Here is a 19,935-nt window from a genome sequence, read left to right on the forward strand (position 1 = left end):
TTCTGCTTCATGAAGGTAGGGGACTCTGTTTAAGACAAGTCACTTGACTCATACGACAACTTTTGGGCAGAACGCAGAGTAGCATAAATAACACAATTGGATTGATTTATTCAAGCAACCGATGGAAGCAAATCGGTGTTGATTATGCTCACCTGGTAGGCAAGATCCAGGCGTTTTGACCAGTCGGCATTAAAGTAACTCCCCAATGTCTTTCCGACATACTCCTCCACGATTAGCCGACCGCAGGCTCCATAGTACTGTGGGAATGGCCAGCCCTCTGATTTAGGAAATATCTGTGGAAAAAATAAATAAATAAATAAATACAAAGAAACACACTGATGGGTTGGCATCGAAACATGATGACTCCGACTTGTCCAAGCCTCCTTCTTTCTTTTTAGATTTTTGCCCAAAAGTAATAAAGGCTATCCCTGATGCTAAAAACAGTGCTACATCAACAGGAAACAGGCCACAGACATACTGTAGGATATGTAGAGGAATGAAAACATTACAAAAACAATACCGAAAGGACAAATGAAAGTGATATCTAAACGAGCAAGCAATGATCACTTGATCAACAGTTCATTCAAGCCTGCAGGCAGTTTCTATTTCAATGGGCTCTGAAGTGAGTTCTGACATATGTTTCAGCAAACTAACTGCATACATGTTAAAGGTAATCCTTTTCATGCGTGCAATCAAGCCCATCCGTCCTTGACCCCAACATTCTACGGCACTACAAAATCCTCCAGGAGGTTTTGATGCATTTCGCAGTCCCTTCTGGAATCCTCCGAAATCTACTACTCCGCACAAATCCAATGGCACTTGCTGTGACATTGCTTGATCCCTCTCACACAGGGCATCAAGCCTCGTTAAGCGTGTGACAAGCTATGTTTTTTCCCTGCCTGACTCCAGAATCTTCCCAAACTGCAGGGGCTGATTTTGTATCACCTGGGAAGAATAGGGTTAATGTAGGGAACTTGGAGGAAAGTCACGACGGTTAAACTGTGGTTCCTCCCTTCTGTAATCTCTCAAAATCTGACCATGCAGTTTATTTTGACAGCTTTAAAGAGCTACAACATTACTTTAAATGGTGTTTGGTGCTCCAATATTTGTCAAAGGCATAGAATGTAGCCCCTAGATCAAAGTTTGACTTTGGAGATTCAGGAATGTTCCCACAACGTGGCTCAAGACGTTGGGACAGATTTTGGAGAAGCCAGGCAAAAACATCAAGTCACGCAATCTGAACAGGTAAAAGTATCTCACCATGTAGATAATGGGTTCTGGGTTGACAGCCAGCATAGTCATCAGCATCATCTTCTGGTCGTTGGATAGACTGTTCCCAGGAACATGATCTTTATACATCATCCAAATCCTCTCTAAGAGGCGTTGTGAGGGGCAGCGGACGACATCCGACAGGCCCTCGACATGTGCCACCTCTAACGACCTCGTCTCCAAAACCCGAGAGAATTTGGTCTGGGAAATGCTCCTGGCCACATCGCAGTCTCTTCTGGCGCCCGCATTCTTGCACACACTGGCATCAAAGCTGGCGAGCTCCTGGTCATGCGCGAGCCGCTTCAAAATGATGTCAACGTTCTTCTCGTTGTGCCAGCCAAAGAAGACGTTTTTGACATTGACAATGTCCAAAAAGCGCATGCGGGAGTACGAGGACAGGCTGAGGTGACCGTGGCTAAACTCGTGGCACATGACGGTGCCGTAGCAGGCCGGGCACTTGTCCACGCCTACAAAATCTCGGTTCTCCAGATAGTTAGTGGTGAAGAAGAAGAAGAGGTTATAGTAGACTGAGGCTGCGGTGACCAAGACCAGGACAATGAAGACCCTGAGGCAGTTTTTGGTAGAGAACGCCATGCACAGACGAGCACAGATCCGCCTCCAATATGCCATTGTTCAGGCCAGCCAGACCTGAAAGGAAAATGTGAATGTATCATGTACACATACATGACCGGGAATAGTTCAGGATAACTTGGTATCTTTCTGCAAGTTTTAATCAACGACGCCACATCACTGTATTGTATTGGTGTCTCATTTGATTGAGAAGACTGTTGTACATCCCTTTTCAGAACACTTTGCCATAATCGTGAATTAGCGACAAAAAGTGATTGGCTGAGGGTGGACAGGATTGACCAATACAGTTGAGCCTGATACACTGGTATGCAGTGATATTTGACTGAAAACTGGTTCCCGTTCTTTTTGTTGTTTAGCCATCTTGGCGCACAACATCTGCAGTGTGTGTGAGTTTGTTTCTGCATTCAATTGGGGACCCTGAACAATAGAGGACAGTAACGTCCCCGATTGACAGAGGGTCCCCGATTGACAACTGTGTACAAAACATATGGGTGGTCTTCTAAAAAAGTTAAAGTACAAACAAAAGAGGAACAATCTTTTTGACAATGTTTATCTTATTATTCACCAGGATTTCAACCTTTTCAGAATCTATTTTCAATGTGTCAAATCAAACACAGCGCAGGGAAAGTAAACCAAGATGCGGTACGTGGTGTCAGTCTACTTATGAATGTACTCTTGTAGTCTTGAGCACGTTGAGGGCGCTGTCACAGTTCACAGCAAAATACACTTCACCAGTCTGGACATTTGACCTGTTTACATGCAGTGATTTCACCACGTTCACTAGTATGACTTGATTTTGCTCCAGACTAGGGCCTGGACTCCCATATATCCCTGGGGGAAAGAGTTTCATATAGGAACAACACTAATTTTCCCTTAAAAAATGTTTCAACAGCCACCAGAAAGTGACAAGGGGACCACCACATCCTACAAGTGAAATTTAGGTAAGATATTCCAAAATATTTACTTCGAGAACACTTTGACGACTTGGGTTTTTTTCAGACAAGTCTCATTGGTTTGTGCACAGGGCCATCAAGTGTTGTGGAACTCTTTCTTCCTTGGGCCCTGGGCTACACCCAAAAGAGAAAAAAGTGGGAAAGAGTTCCGTACATGGACAACACTTGATGCCCCTATGCACAAACCTATAAGACTTGTCTGAAACAGTGCTTTCTAAGAAAATGCTTTGGAATTTTCATAGCTAAATTTCACTTTTTAGGACACCTTTTCACTTTCTGACTGCTGTTATAACATTTGAAGGGTAAATAAGTGTTGGCCGTATAGCTAATGGAACTCTTTCCAAAAGTGGGACTTTGTGAAAAAAATGTTCTATGAAGTATGAAACGGTTACATTGTATTTCTCACTTTGCTTTACTCATGTCGATCCCACAAGCTGGTCACTACATGTAATCACAACAAATGCCAGCGCAGGAGCAGTTTGAAATTCACCCTCAAATCCAAGAAGTAATGCGTGCACCATTCACGAATGCTCTCCAAGATCATCAACCACTGGAAATGTGCAACTTTCTAGGCTACTCATGGGACCTATTCGCTCTTTGCAGAGCCTTGATCTGGCAGCTTTACACAATCAATATAGCCGGTTCAGTGATTCCTAGCAGGTGCATGTTGCTTATGTAATTGTGCACATGCTGCATCAGTTTTTATACCATGTGATTGAACAAAGTGATTCTGATGCTACCAGTTTGAGGCTCTGCACGCCTATGATAGAAGCGTGCAACGAGCGAATAACGTTACAGTTCTGCATGACTGATCATGATGCATTCATGATTCACCTTTCAAGTTTCAACCTTACAGACTTTTTTCACCCACATGACTAGATTGTGCTAAATGTAAACAATACCAGTTACCACCATGTGTGGACAGTCCGCTTTGGCTACGGTGATCCCATTATATTCCTACGGGCAGCTTCAACCACGTGCAATTGCACGTACGACTGCTGCATGCTTGAGTAGTTTATCTTGAACAACACTATGCACTCATTACCACTGTTACATCCCAACTACAGCATCAGTTCCAGCCGTTTACGTGGAACCAGAAGTTAACTCGCAACTTCAGCGATTGTCCAATGAGAGCCTGCAAATCGTGGCGTGTCCACCTTTGCGACGAAGTCACTTACCAACCGGATAGTAGGGAGAGACGTTATAGTTGGAGCGTAACACCATCACAACACATCCAGCACAATCGTGACATCACATGCACAGGGAAAAGTACAAGGCCCTAGACTACTTAGGCCTATATTATAGCCTAGTCTATGTGAAAACAGTGAGAAAAAAACAGAAATGCTGAAATTTTCGAAAATGTCGAACATGTGTCAAAGGCATCATGACCATTATTAGTTTACCATGGGCTCGCTTGTAGTTTGTTACCTCATCAAAATCATCCTCCTTTCTTTCTCATACTTTTCTCAACTAGCCAGCATTCTGTATCGCACCAATGAGCAATTTGGTGATACTGTCGGCCTAAGCCGTGAGACGTGTGCAGCGAGTTATTTTTACCTGCACTAGCAAAGTAGCGCTCGCATGCAACAGATTCATTAAAATAACGTCTATCCAAAACGAATGAAGGTGGTTCCGAGTTTATGTTACAGCGTAATGGGTCAAATGAATGGGTTACTAGATTCTTGACTGGTAACCACATACCAACCACTACTTAATCACTGGCATTGTAGGAAGCAAGTACCAGCGAAGGAAACAACACGATTTTCTGCTTGACTGACCAGTTATGCGGAAGTGACTTTGTGATCGTGCCAACCAACCAGCAATCAATGACCATTAAAGTTACTTCAGGAAGAGCGATCGATTTGAGGGGGATAGCTTGCTCCTAACATTGGGTGAGCGTTTTCAGCAACAACACCGTACAAGTGCTGTGGAACCACTGAGGTGATTCGCCGACTTGTCATCAAACATGCTGTCGTGGTTTTTGCACGACCCCAACAACAGCTGAACAGGCGTGCTTTTTGAAAATTCGGGCGAGACCACGTAACTTTGAAAGTTCGACATTTTGACTTCCCCTCAACAATGCGGGTTTCAAAACCTGGAGTTCATAGTTGTGAATGTGAGAGACGGAGTTCACTTGCGCAGACATAGTTCAGACCAAGTTTCAGGACCATTGTTGTGTGGCTTGTTTGTATTTTTTTCCGCATGTTGTAATGCTGGCTGACCGTTGACAGTCGGTTGAGGATTTAATCATTGCTGCTCATATCACTAAACCTTAATGTGGTTGCATGCATTTGTTATAATTGACGCTTTAGAAGTTTAAACTGCTTTATGTGCTGAACATGTAGAACTGGCCTCTTTCTGTCTGTCCATTTTCTGACAGAACTTCACAGTATCACCATGACATCACCAGTACATAGATAGAAGAGTTATGAAGTAAACAGGTTCAGATTGAGTAAGCGACAAGACCGTTGAGTTTCAGGTATTTAAATGCTGACATGGTTAAGCAAGGCTTCAACGGATCCAGCCTCGACACACAAGGAAAGTGAATTCTACCAGTTGGCAATTTGGAAAGGAGAAATCAAATCAATATAATGAACATGGATGGAATGAAGAGAGCGGCCAAGATGCTGATGAGAGGAGGCGGTGACCTAGGGTCAGTTGTTGTGGATGCAAAGAGTCTTCAAGGAGTCATCGGTGGGAAGTTGATACCATCTATTAACAATGGTAAGTTGTCTAATCAAAATTGTCATCCCCAACTAAAGTGTTGGTCCCAACTGCAGCACGATAGTTAGAAATGTCCTTTCTGTATGCTGGGTACAGAGAAGTTTGGGAATTTTAACAAATTCTTGGTGGGATAAAGCACTGGACCCAAGTTGGAACTGTCCCAACTATAGTTGGGACCAGTGTCGTAGTTGGGAATAAAAAAATAAATCACCGATGTGCTGTGATATTGACTACTAATTTCATTTGTCATAAACCAGTCTAATGTCTAATACCTGTATAGCTGTCAGATCCCAATTTTTGCCATCTGTTGTGAATTCTGATTGGTTTCCACCGTAAGTGGCAGAGTGTGGGACATCTTGAAGTCAAGACCCTGGTGACTATACAGTGGTGGACCTTAGGTACATGTACAATATAAACATAGGTATTCAAAATGTGTGTTTATAACAACGATCACATTTGGTGTGCATGCATGGGGGCAAGAGGGTGGCTTGCCCTTCCCCCCCTCCTCCCTCCCCCCCCCAAAAAAAATATAAATGAAAGTGAAAAAAAAGTGAAGAAACGAAGATATCTAAGAAAGTCACACATTCACTACAAAAAAAAAACCCTCGAAAATGACTTCGACCGTTTATGGTTTATCAGTTTGTTGTGATGAGTTTTTTGCTCACCAACCCATGGAAATTTTCTCTCTCCCCTGCCCCCCCCCCAAAAAAAGTGCTTTGTCCCCCTCCCCCACCCCGGGAAAATCTAGCAATGCCCATTTTTGCATGTTACGCGGTGATTGGAGCAGAGACAATTTGATGTTGTTTATCCAGTTTAGACATCACGGGGGAAACCCTTTTTAAAAAAAAAAAATTGCTAGTTCACGATCTATTTTTTCCGTTTGTATGACCACATTTGAACAAACAAATGTGTTTCCTGCCATGTGACTTGAAGGGATCAATATTTCAGGAATTGAAGCAACGCTCCAGGAAACCAAAATGCAGGATACTATTTTTGATATACACTCTATGTGGCTGGTACCACAAAGTATTTTTCAGTATCCGAATTTTTCCCGCTGGAACCGATCGAACAAAGGGATTAAAAAAAAAGGTTAGGAATAATGCAAATCCTTGACATGTCTGTACAAAACTCCAAGCATAGTGTTGACAGTTTTTTGGGACGTGGCACAGTTGTTTGGATGATTAGCTGTCCATTTGATCACTCTGTTCAGTTGTCCATAGTTGATTGCCTGCATGCCTACTATACTTTTCTCTACCTAAACCTTGTAGGCGGTACACACTTAGGTAAAGTGGCACTCAATGGTCCTCCCACCTACATATATATACGGTAAAATTCTTTAAAACGGAAATGAGCGTGCATTCATTCCAGTGACAAAAAGGATGCCTGGTTGCTATGGCAGCCTGGTTGCTGTGGCAACCAATGTTGTGAACCCTGCAGTTGATACTCTTTGTGCTCATAGCATCTTGATCCGGATATATCACAGCGTGAAAGGATGGCACCTAAAAATGGCAAAGAGGGAAGTAGACATTGTATAAACATGCTCCTGGAGTTGGGCTCACAAACCATAAGGGCAGGTGTACGTGCACACACAGGTTTGAAGGTTTACGGAAAGAGAGAGTTGCGTTACAATCGCAGTCACAAAACTAGAGCATTAGCTCCTGTACCAGGTGATGCCTGCTCCAGTCACAAGGAAAACTTGAAATTAAAATGCTGAGATCACTATACTTAAGCCTAGATGCAACTTACAAGTGGACTTGTTCAGTCTCATGCAATTTTGGCACCTTGATGTTAGGGCCAGAAACAAGAATAAAACGTCACTTGCTGAAGAAAATCCATTTCTGACTCATAAAATAAACCAAAAGCACAGGAGACACATTCCAGCCTTTGGTAACCATTGTATTTAAGGTTTCCATTTCTACAGTCCTATGATACATGTGCATACCAGTACATGTACTAATACATGCACATATGTATACTACATGTGTAATGAAGCAGACAAGCTTTCACAATGTCATGAATGGTGGCTTTGTTCTCCACTATCCGGGTGAGACTGTAGTCACAGGGTAGAATTTAGAAATTGGTCCTGTCCCCTGTACATTTGACCTACAAGTACATTCATTTCATGTGACAGGAGACTTTATTTTTGTAAAGATGAAAACATCTGTGTTTCCTGTAAATAATTTCCACTGTTTTCATGTAATAAGCCACAAGGAAACACTGTGTGGCCAAAGGGCAGTTGTACATTCCAGGAAATGAGTTCACTCGTGGAGTTCTACGCTTTGACTGCCCAGCCGTATTTTGGAATGCTTTGTGCTGGTAACAATGCAACGATGAGCCCCGCAATTTGTATGCAGCACTGGAACTGAAGGCCGCTGGTGTTGTAACCAGCACCACAACCGCATGTTTTGGCTTGCTGATGTTACATGCTTAATTGCAGCACGTTGTACATGTACCTGATGTGTCCTTGTTATCGTCTTTACAACAGTGTGCCCACTTAATGCTATTTTTTCATTGTGAAACCTTTTGATCTAAGAAATAGCCACGAAAAGAAAGGGCTGGACAGTACCACCGGAAACAAATTTGTTTCCCTTGTATATATATGAATATCCCCCCCCCCAAAAAAATTTTTTATATAGTGAGGACAAAATATTGCTACCTGAACCCATTCGGGTTTTAACTTTTTTAAGGTCCAGGTTCGCTTTGTAGAATTCTAGAGAAATTCACTGTGTCTTGTTCAAAAATAAGTTAAACGCGGTTGTATAACATGAAATGGTGTGCTTGCTATCTGTTAGATGAACATGTAAACACAAGGTTGCACAAAATTTGACTCAAGCAACGTTTAAAAAGTGGGAATAAAGTGTTAAAGCCTAGATGTTTCATCCGTCTTGCCAGTCGCAACAGGCCTTCTGAAGTGGTCATACACCGAATCCAACTACACATTCCCAGATGTCTTCTCCGCCTGGGCAGACCTCGATGCTGGATTCACGCAGCTGTTGCAAGAATATCTTGAAGAGGTGAGAAAGGTGTCATGTTTCTTCCGTTCAAAACGAGGGAGGGCCTCTCAACAATGCCTATGCCCAAAACCTTTGAAAATAAGGTGTGACTAACCGAGTTGACTAACGCTAAATGTGACCTGTCATGACAAAATGAGAGCAACGTCGCATCCTGCTCTTTCCCATTTTGAGAGTTCAATTCAAAGTCATGGAAGTGGAGGTCAGTTTTTGGTGGTTTGTAATATTTGGAAAGGGTCACCTGTCTCCTATTTAATTCCAAATATTTTGCAGGATCGGATATTTAAAAATGTCATTTTCTCAGCAATTTTGACAGTATTAGCATTATTCGTGTCTGCATGTAAAATGTTGAACAATGTCAGGAACAAAGATGCAGAGCTGCTAGAATAATGCCTCATTGTCACCTTACGCCGATACTTTTACCCAAGTGTTCCATGTACATACATGTACCACAGGAAAGCTCTTTTTCTGCTGAAATCAAAAGTATCAAAATCTCAATTTTTGAAAATTCCAACTTTCAGCTCATTTTGTGGTGACAGGTCACAATTGCCAAGTGAACTGAATCTCCTGATAGATCCAGTTAGAGCTCAGGATACAAGTCAGGACCTTACAGCTGGGAACGAGTGCTGCTGGATGCTCCAGTACAGTCATTATGTTACTGTTTCTCCTGTGCATTTAATTTTTTTTCTAGGTACTGCAAAATTTCTGGCAAAATGTCCAGGTAATTATTGTTCCACGTGTACTGTGGAGACCATCTTCATACCAGTGGACAGAGGTTAATGTTTTATTTTAATTGAGGGTTATCTGATTGGGTGATATCCAGTTGCACATCTGGGGGAGGGGGGGGTTGGCACAGCCAATGTGGGCCTCGTCTGTCATGTCTGTATTTTAACCATGTTTAAAAAAAAAAATTTGATTTGGATTTCACTGGCATTTTTCCTCAGCCCTCTTCAGTTAATGAAATATGGAAGGGCTACGTAGCACTATGATCAGAATGTCGACAAAAATATAATATCAAATATTTCAGAGCACTGATTTGATATTATATTCCGCTTTGGTTAATGCCGACACGTATCTGCCAATGATATCCTATTAAATTACAACGTGAATGCGACATTTTTGTACATGGATTAGACTAAATAGTACTCTGTGGTTAGGTAATGGCACAAATCGGATATGGGTAGAGATTTCCTGAAATTGCCCCATTTTTAAAATTGCACACCCCAGGTAGGATATGTGCATTTATGAAAATCACTACCTGCGCATACCTTTCTCAGCATATATTCAGGCTAACTTCAGCAGTGGTTGTTCAGGAGGTTTTGTTGAGCTGCAGCTCCATGGTTGAACAGAGCCATATATAATCCCTCCTTCCTGTTGTCCAGCCTGCCAAATTCAGAAACAAGGAAGTGTACAGTAAATTCTCATTCATGGAGGAAAGGATAGAAACACATTTCACAGTGCTCACACCGCAATGCAGGTTGCTCTCGGTTGGCAAAACTGAAACTAAAAAAAACGAGCGAGCTTACCGAGATTAGCGCAGATGGTTTGCACAGGCTGGCCACACTTGCAACCAACCAGTGCAATATGTATCGGTCTCACCAAGTATTTACATGACTGCTAGAGAGCAAGTGCATACGTAGATATCAATAGAGAGACACGTACATGTAGCTTACATTTTAGACTCACTGTTTGCAAACAGCGGCGCCTGAGAACACTGGCAAAGTAGGATTTTGCAAGCCAGCCTGCTGTGTTTACAGCCTGTGGGTGGTGAAGTGATTATTGAATTGAGGTTACAATTGGCAACAGGACGCACATTATTTCGGATAATGAAGATGGGCATTGGCACGAAGAAGATGAAACCCAGATCAGTGGTAGCCTCTTGTATTATTGTAAGCATAAAGGAAGGGAAAAAAATTTGATCTCTGTGTTTGCTTGGGCAGTTCTCAAGGTATAGGAAATCCTTCAAGGAAATCTTAGCCGAATCGAAGAAAGTCAGTGACCTCCAGAAAGAGAAAGAGAGAACAGCAAACAAGGTTACAGCGGTTTCTAGCAAGGTGAGACTAATCGATCCATCAATTTGTTAATGGGGTTGTATTCGATCATTCAGGGAGTAGTTCTACAGCTGATATACATGTATCAATCATCCGGGTGGGTCACAAAGGACCCGTCGACATCACCCCTCCCGTCCCACAAGTAAAAGAAAATCTCATTTGAATTCACACACTGAATTAACCAGGGTCCGGCTCCACCCATCACAAATGACGCTCTCGATCCGCCCCAGTGCATTTTCACCATTCAGTTTTTGTTCAGTTAAGGCTAGCTCCTGTTCCAAACTGCATGCAAAGTTTAGCACAGTGAAGCCAATTGTGGCCCAATGCACAGACAGTGTAGCCTTTCACCAAAATAATTGGAACCCTGTGTAGTCATCGGTAATCAACATCTCAATTCGACACTTGTTGTACCACCTGCCATTCAGTTAAGCATGCACATATCTTTGTCGCTCATTGTGGCTTTGAGAGCATGAATAGATTTATTCACCATGTACTGCAGCTCCATCTGACAGGAAATTTGGCTCCGTCTTGGGCGGATGGGTATTAGAGATGACCCCTGATTGCAGATCCCTCTAGTTTAATTACTTCCTTGTCAGTAACAACACAATCATTTATCTGTCAGACAGCATTCGGGACAATAGTTTGTATGCATGACCACCTCACACTGGTTAATCAATCAAAATGGGTCCTGTGCACAGAAGTAAAGTACATGTACATGTAATAACACTTTGTTGGCCACTTTAAAATACAGACACTGTACATGTAATGTGTTCTTTAAGCTTTAGTTTCAGAGTCGACAGAATTTTACTGGATATTTAAATTCTAATTTGCAACAGCAAAAGTGTGTTTAACTTCAGTTCATCACAAACTTACACGGTACCGAAACTTTTCCTTCACTTGATGCAAAAAAAATCATCAAAGCTCTGATGCTTGCACTTTATGAGTGGGTGTGAACTTGTGCATTTATTAATTTACACGTAGTCGGTTTGAAACATGTAAAATTATTTTCGAATGATATTTGATATATTGCCCCACAGTTAGAAGCTGCGAGAAAGGCAGCCAAGAAAAATGAAGGCAACGAGAAAGCTAAGGCGCACGTGACCAATATGGAGGCAGATCTGTATGTGGTAGGTTGCCATGGCAATGGAGGATTTAATTTTTGTTACATGACAAATTTCCAGCCATCTTGACAATTTTTTGCGCCGCAATTTTTGCAAAGGGTTATTGAAGGGTTGTTTTATGCACCCTGAAATAAGACATGCTGAACACAGGAGCATGTTATAATCAACTCACACTTCACATTAACAAGATCTCTACCACATTTTCCATTCTGTGTTGTGACATCGGTACTGAGTCATTTTTGGTATAATACTGTTTTTTGGAAGGCAAAGGCAAAAGATGAAGAAACTGAGGAGTTGCTGAGGAACGCAACTGCCGACTTTGAAAACTACAAGGTAAGGAGAATCAAGAGGAGAGGTGGATTCGGTGACAAGGAAAAAAAGGGACAACAGCTCGCCTGAAATCTTGGTATGGTTGGCATAAACTGGGTACGACCTTGAGTTGAAGAAATTTCTTGAGGTTGTGGCTGGAAGAAAAGTGGAGATGAAATAAAGGACAGAAGTGGCCTCTTATTTTTGGCATTTGAAGATCAGATTTCTGTAGGGATTTTACACCTCGTGTTCTGCATCCATCCCACCATTGATGATTAGACTGGCATTTTTCGTAAGAAATATGACCTTCGGGAATTTCTTTGTGATTTATCCAGGCATCGATGCTGAGGGACTCGCTCATAACACACTGTCAGTGCTTGAAGGATTTGCTGCAGAAAGGAACAGACTTGTGTCAGACAAAGTTGGACATCGCCAAGTCCATGCCGGATGATCCAGCCACAGCACCAGACCCTGGAGCTGGTGAGGATATCTTGAATTACTCTGGAGAGCATTTCTTGCTGGTCCCACCACTGAGGTTGTGATTCCAAAGAAAGTCCTTTAGAGAGGGGCAGGGTAGGATGGGAGTGGTTTGGGGATGTTTTGGAGCACTGACTTTCACGTGTTAAAGCCCTTTCATTAATAAGAATTTGATGAGGACACTCACATGAAGAGCTGGTAGTAACACAACAGAAAGTTGCTCATTTTTCACGTGGCATGTTTGAGCTTGCAGTTCAGAAGAGGAAGACAAGGACATAAATCTCAACCTGTGGCTGCGACTTTTTAAGAGGTCAACAGGTTTTGCTGTACAACTCCCGGCATTCCATAACCAGGCAATTACTTGCTGTTCATACTGATTATCTCTGATTTTTATCCTTATTGCAGAGAACAACCGAAAGGTCGAGGCCATCTTCAACAAGTACCGTCTCCAGCTGTCCCCGAGGGATCCCACCTTGGAGCGTAACCTCCCGGCCCAGCGATACAAGACGTTATCCCCATCCCAAACCCAGTATCCTCCCAAGTCACCCAGGATCACCAATCAGTTGTCTGTGCCAGCGAAGCCAGTTGGAGGAAGACTCAGCAAACAGGCCGTGGCAATACCTGGTAAAGTGAACAATGCTCCAGTCCTTTTCGACATCATCGGCATGCTTCATGACACGCTAATGCTGCTGAAACTTGGGAATTAAAAGAAAAAACTTCTGAAAACCAGCCAAATTAAGTCTGCTCACCTTCATACATTCAGAGCTCCTTTTTTGACTGTTTGCTCTCTTACTGTTGTCAAAAGAACACAAGTCCAGCTTTGTTTTGCTGTAAGATTGTAGTCATTGGTGTGATCGTTAGTTTTATCATTTACCGTGTGTGTGTTGCTGCACTACTTACTGCAAGCAGTTTTGTTGAGAATTTTGCTGGAGTGCTTTTTCATATCCTCCACACATTTGCTCATTGACAGTATTGTTTTGCAAGCTTTTAGTCATCTTGCTTTCTGTTACTAGTGGCCGACCGCTGCTCTGATGTTGAGAGCGAGGAAGACGACGATGACTACATGATTCCCAACGAGGACATAACGTCCAGGCAGTCCATCAAGAATGCACCACCGGAGCTACCGCCGAGAAATGGTGTCTGACCCCTTTCAACTTACTCCACGTATTTCACTGATTTCTAGATTTGAGCAACAGAAGTGGGAACACTTTGGATGGGTTTGGGTTCCAGCTGTGAATGGGCGACACAACTGTTGACCGTCTCTTAGTGTCACCCATGTGGAATTTTTGTGAGCGAACAGAAGTGGGGACACTTTGGATGGGTTTGGGTTCCAGCTGTGAATGGGCGACACAACTGTTGACCGTCTCTTAGTGTCACCCATGTGGAATTTTTGTGAGTGAAAATAGAAAGTACCACAACAGGAAACACTACTGTTGCTCTAACCTGGCCTTTTATAACACTGTCACCCCATTGCAAAACTCAGCGAAAGTATTACTACCGAAGCAGTCGTTATCATGATGCTTATCCTCCTTGTTTGCTTTGAACATAATCACTTCCTTGCCTGCTACCCCAAATAAATAAATTAAAGTAAATAAATAAATTAGAGAAAAACAAAAAGAGATGTCTGAAGCAGAGCAGAGGATATATTATTGTGTTGAGATTGTTTTTATTGCTTTAGAGCCATAAAGATTTCAGAGTTCTAGTTGGCTGTTGGAGGGTGCTTATTCTCACAAGTTATCAAATGTATCCTATTCTGAAGCACATAATTGTTGGAATATTTATCAATTCATGTACGTTGTACATTAATTTTCCCATGCTGTGCAGGATGTTGAAACACACTAAAAACCCAAAGAAACAACAGAACAAGAATGTGAAGTGATGGATACGACCAGAATTGTCATCGCTTTCAATCAATTTTACAAATTGTCTTTTAAACCTTTTTTTTTAACAGTTGTAGATGAGGAAGAAGAGTATGTTGTTCCAACCCTCAGCCCTAAGTCTCCCGGGGGAAACAAACAACAGGTTCCTTTATCCCCCAAGGAGGTGATGGAGGCAGATTACTTCCAAGTGGATAATGGAGAAAATTTTGGGGAACCTCCAAGGTACCGAATTCAAGTTGTTATGTTCACGTGAATTTAAAGAACTCAGTGTACCAGATTTTGGTCAAAAGTTAACTCGCAAAAGGCTTCTTGGACCCCGCAGTCAGACGTCAACTTAAATGGTTTTATGAATATCGATACGTCACATACTCAATCTTAGTTTGCTGGAAAGCACCTGTTCAACAAAAACTATTTTTTTAACCGATATTATCGGACTCAGGTCTTGTGGAAGCATGCTGACTGAGAGGTTAAATACAGATGTAACCTCCATGGTAGGGTAGGAGGTAGTTTTTTCCCGCAGGTTTGACACAAAGTCGGCAAAAAACATGAACTCGGTAAACACACCTTGTCCTTGAGCTTTTTTGACGTTCGTTTCTCCTTCCTCGCTAGTTCTGCCCGGAAGACTTCCAACACCAGACAGCCCGACCTGGTGAGCGAACCGGTGTACACGATTCCCCCCGATGAGGAGGAGGATGACACCGATGCCAACCAGCTCTACGGCAACATGACCAACGAGGAACTGGAGGAACACAAAAGAACATCAGTTTTGAATACTCCCACAAAGCCCATGCCATATGCCAAGAAACCTAAGAAGCCAGCCGTCTACCCGAAACCTGTCCAGAAACCAACCAAGACAGCACCCTTGCAACACAGACAAGGTGAAGCCTTTGATGTGCTTATAGCGTAACTGTTAAGAAACCTTTGACTGCATCATAGACTGACGAATCTGATTCTCACGTTTTTTAACTGTCTTCATTTCATCTCCAGATTCGGCCACTAAAGACGAACAAGCCACCGAAGAAGATGACGATATTTACTCCATGGTCTGTGATGTAGAGAACACCCCCGAAAAAACAGGTGTGTCCCCATCCTCCCGTGTTTCCCCGCCTGTCCCCGCCCAGCGCCACACGTTCTTAGATTTTGAGCACCTCGGCCACGACAGAAAACCTGATTCGTGCAAACCAGAAATCAAACAGAGTTACGTACATTTGTCATCCTCGCCTCGACCGGAGCACTTACCTCAGCAGGAGAGCTATCAGTTGGGCGGGGAAACGAACGATGATGAAATATCGCACACCTATTATCACACTAGTATGGGTGACAAGCTAACGCCAGAAGACGATCTGAGCCTGTACAAAAATATGCCCGTACCAGAACAAGCTGTACCAACAACTACAGAGACTAAACATTCCCCAAGTGTTGCCAAAAAGCCACCAGTATCACCTTGGAAGCCCTCGGTCCCAGGCAGGGGCGGAGTCAAATGACATCACTAGAGCTGGAGGGTTTACACGTCCTCAAGGCACAGTGGGGCCTGAAGCATAAGGAAGTGTCGTAGATTTTTAATTTTGCCTCGCTGAATGAACATTATATCCCACGGCGACTCCTCCAAATTACTCAGTTAGGTACAACCCACAGAGTACTTGGTCCTTCCGTAAAATTCGACGTGTCAAAATTCCCTGTTTGCCTTGTTCCAAATGCTGCTAGATTTTAGACATGTTACAGTCCCCGTCAATTGAAATAAGAAAAACCTCATGAAACTGGTCAGTGAAGTAGCCTTTTTAGCATATTCTCCTTATATCGAAATTGATGGTAGGTCTTTCAACTTTACATTTAATTGATTCTATTGAATTTACATAGCATGCAGTTCAGTTTATATATTTTCTCCACACTGTACAAAAAAAATTGTACTTTGTGGTCATCCTGTTATAACGTTATTCCATTTTTATCCACGCAGCCTGACTGGTGTGAAGTTGTGTGATGGTATATACAGGTAGTAATCTACCAAATGAAACCGTTGGCTGAGTATACATGTAGAATGTAGCATGATATTCAGCATGTCGTCTTCACACGCTGTGTAGCTTAGAGCCGGGGAGATTTAGTCAGTGCAAATAGCAAACGGCGCTTGGTGAAAGTCTTTCCAAAGCTCTTCCTAACCAATCAGCATTATTCAAATTAACGAGAATAATCCAGGTGGAAGCAGCAGTGGATGATCTAGAAAATGCTGCTCCAAAACTGGCCACAACGAAGTTGTGGATTGCTTGGCAACCGTGGCATGCCTGAGACACTTGGCGAGTTGGCATGTCTTGCACTCGTGGTGTGTGGCTTTGGGATAAATATGCGTTCACTGTAGTTACAGGATCACAACTCTTTACAGCAGCCGCACAGTAGATGGCACCGTGGGCAAAATTTGGCTCAAATAGTAAAATTGCCGTTTAAGGTAATAACGGCACTTGATGAATCGACGAACCAGGTTCATCAAAGGCATACACACAATATGCGTAATACCCCAAGAATGTTCAACTAAACACAATTTTTATATTTACACATGATTATCGGCGTCGCCAGAATTTTTTGGGGGGGTTGGCAAAGCACTCATCAACAGCAAACAGATAAACGATTAATGGTGGAAGGGAGTAAATTCGGAGGTATTTTTTGGGTAGATTGATTTAATCCCTGCTTTTTTCTTTGTTTTTCTGTGTCTTTCACCTCATTGTCCTCCCCCACCACACTGTACACCTGACTGTCGTCATTTAAACTACAGGGCACTTTTCAGTCTGAGGAAATTTTAGATGGTGCTTTGAAGCCTAACAAGGAGAACAGCCAGGGGGCTCTGTAGCTGTGTCCAAATTACTCACCTGTGGCTTGAAAATACACTTTAGTCTATGTGATAGGGCTGTAGCCACTACTGTAGACTCTGGTGTCGTTTCAAGCCAGTGCCAAATAATCCAGACAAGGCCTATTGGAGGCTTTTTCCAGTTGCCACTCCTATCTGAAGCTAGAGCTTCAGATGCTTGGGTTTCAAAAACTGCTTTTCCAAACACTGGATCCGGCAACTTGCAGTTTTTTATGGCACGTCTTAAGCTGGTGGGACTGATCTCATGGGACTAAATTTACAAAAAAATGAAGCCTACTTTTTGAGTTGGGATAAAGGCTGACGTTTAGAAAAAATGTCTTGGGTTCAATTTCATAGAGCTGTTGAGCAGGAAATTACTTGATTGTGGCTTGAAATTACACACAACTCTATGGGAGATGGCTGTAGCCCAAACCATAGACTCATGCATGATTTCAAACCGCAGCCAAGTAATGCGGATGTAGCCTTGGTTAGCCTTGGTGTGCTAAGCTAAAATCGGCAGACAACCAGTGACAAACCTGTACAGTGAGTGACACTTTGGCTTGCAACCTGGTTTTGCTTTGCAGTTATTTTCTGAGCTTGGCACACTTCGGTGTTCACTAGCTCTGTGTTAAGTGTGTAATTAATACTGTGAAATGGAATCCAGCAATTAACACAGTGCCTTGTATGTGGTGCTTTTAATTACTTAGCTAGTTTGGTGGGTAAATGGTGCTATATACCTCTGAACATTAACAACAGACTCCAAATGTTCACATTCATGAACTGATAAGTTTGTTGTCATGAATTAATGTTCGTCTGCCACATTTGATTCCTGTTTTAATGAAAATTAAAATTTTAAAGAAATGAAAATCATCTACTACTTAATTTGACTTCAAGCTTTTATAATTTACCTAAGTACATGCTGAGAGAAAACCCCCCAAAAAGTATTTGTGTCTTGCTTTGAATTTCTCTTTTCATTGAGAATTTATCAAACAGCAAGAAGTGGGACCTAATATTGGGGAAAAAATGTTAAAGACGTCTTGATGTGAAGAAAGTTCGAAAGTAAGTTGCGGTCATGCATCATACAGCAGCTGGTTAGATCAGTAACAGTTTTCTAAAGTCGTCTTGGTGACCACAGCCTATTTGAGGTATTGCGGACACAATACGAGGGCGCTATTAGGTTTGGGAAAATCTTTTGTGTTGACTCCAACTTGACCCACTTCATATACCGCTCTAAAATGGCCCATTTTCACCCATGTAACTGGATTGCGCTAAATGTACACAATACCACCACGTGTGGACCACCTTGGCCACGGTGATCGCATATATTCCTACAGGCAGCTTCAACCACGTGCAAGTGCATACACGTACGAACGCTGCATGCTTGACTAGTTTATCTTGACTAAGTACCGGTAGATTACCATCACAACACATCGCGGTCCAGCACGATTGTGACATCACAGGAAAAAGGTCTCTTATGTCTGCCTTGCTTCAAAAAAAGACTTGGCTGTTAAGTTCTCACATCAGTGATCTTTTGAACATACATCTTGGTAATGATCAAACAAGTTCCCACCCCCTTCCCTGGAGACATGTTGCAGTATCTCTCTCAAACCATGAATTTCAAGCATTTTTTGAACACTGGTGTCATGACATTTCACGAACACTAATCCGCATACAAAATGCATAATGAGATCAGAATATGGGCATTGTTTGCACTGTACACTTGCACATAACCATGCAGGTGGATTATGCGTCAGTATTGTGAATACCTAGGACTTTCAAGAGCATTTGTTGTCACAGTATTCAGAAAAAAAAAGATTGCTCTGTTTCATTAAAAGGTTCTTTTAAATGGGATACTTCTAGTAACATTGAAGTTCGCTTGCGATCAAATGCTCTAAACAGCTAGTACTTCATGATATAATCATCTCATCTAACTTTCTGCATTGGAAGAAACTCAACACGAGGGCCAGTTGTGTATGTCTTTGTTTATCAAATATTATGAGTTTTAACTTTTAAACTAGGACTGTATGAGGTTGTCTGTAAAAGAACACTTTAACAACAATTGTCAGATTGGTTCTTTCACGCTTGAAAGGAATTCTTTGCCTTATAAGATGAAATGTATTGGTATTAAGATTTCACAAGAGGTGGATCAATGTTACTGATGTTCATCGAACATCAAACCGTAACTTTTCAGAGGGGTATAAATTTGTCCATTGTAGCCATTTTCAAGTAGCTCTACTGAACTTGCTCCGAGTACATGTATGCAAAACAGTGGTAAATGTCCAAGTAATGTTGTAGGCACCATCTAAAGATACATGAATCGTACAAGATCACAGCATTTAATCAGCTAGGTAAAATGAAGCAATATTGTTTATTAATTGTAAATTTTACTCGGGGTCAACTGATCTTAATAGGTCAATGGTAAATTTTATATTGTGTAATAAACTCCCAATAGAAAATGTCCAATTTGAAAACCCGACTAAAATTTCAAGGCAGTTTAAGGAATCGGATTGTCCAAAGTACATGTCAAAATAAAGAGAAATAACGGACCATAAACTTTCATGTAATTTCATACTTACAATTTTAAATTTACTGATAATAAACAGTACTTTTTGTAAATTTTGCACCTTTTGAATGATAGTTTGTATGAAATAAAAATTTTCAGCTATTTTACTAAATTTGATGCTTCAAAGCTTCTGTATTGATTGTACATCTTTGC

At 42.0% G+C, this 19,935-nt stretch overlaps 2 protein-coding genes across 9 annotated transcripts in view; one reads left to right on the forward strand and one right to left on the reverse strand.

The window, feature by feature from the left end:
• Window positions 1-19,935, reverse strand: part of dipk2a (divergent protein kinase domain 2A) — a 30,024-nt gene that overhangs the window by 9,823 nt on the left and 266 nt on the right. For 2 of the 6 annotated variants that reach the window (XR_015427614.1, XM_022232366.2), the window contains exons 1-3: window positions 4,217-4,571; window positions 1,261-1,917; window positions 153-293 (exon numbers count right to left, since the gene is read on the reverse strand). Coding sequence is in view for 5 of the 6 variants with exons in the window: in XM_022232366.2 (XP_022088058.2) it covers window positions 153-293; window positions 1,261-1,899 (780 nt within the window). In the remaining variant the exon portion in view is untranslated. Of the gene's footprint in view, window positions 1-152; window positions 294-1,260; window positions 1,918-3,991; window positions 4,125-4,216; window positions 4,572-9,816; window positions 9,932-10,074; window positions 10,494-19,935 lie in introns of those variants that run through there. The other 4 variants (XM_087145394.1, XM_022232368.2, XM_022232370.2 and 1 more) reach the window with 4 other exon arrangements.
• LOC110977860 (uncharacterized) lies at window positions 4,639-19,899 on the forward strand. 3 transcript variants are annotated; one of them, XM_022232363.2, is made up of 12 exons: window positions 4,644-5,537; window positions 8,430-8,551; window positions 10,489-10,602; window positions 11,637-11,726; window positions 11,985-12,053; window positions 12,365-12,509; window positions 12,912-13,130; window positions 13,520-13,642; window positions 14,458-14,608; window positions 14,996-15,264; window positions 15,374-15,463; window positions 16,341-19,899. In XM_022232363.2, exons 1-12 carry the CDS (start codon window positions 5,405-5,407, stop codon window positions 16,343-16,345), a joined length of 1,530 nt encoding a protein of 509 aa, XP_022088055.2. In that variant the 5' UTR covers window positions 4,644-5,404; the 3' UTR covers window positions 16,346-19,899. The 3 variants fall into 3 exon arrangements, with proteins under 3 accessions (XP_022088054.2, XP_022088053.2, XP_022088055.2); XM_022232361.2 differs by having other exon boundaries at window positions 4,642-5,537; window positions 15,374-19,899; XM_022232362.2 differs by lacking the exon at window positions 13,520-13,642 and having other exon boundaries at window positions 4,639-5,537; window positions 15,374-19,899.

The sequence above is a fragment of the Acanthaster planci genome, linkage group LG14, assembly GCF_054643075.1.
Source record: "Acanthaster planci isolate LZ-2023a linkage group LG14, COTS_SCS, whole genome shotgun sequence".
Lineage (NCBI taxonomy): Eukaryota > Metazoa > Echinodermata > Asteroidea > Valvatida > Acanthasteridae > Acanthaster > Acanthaster planci.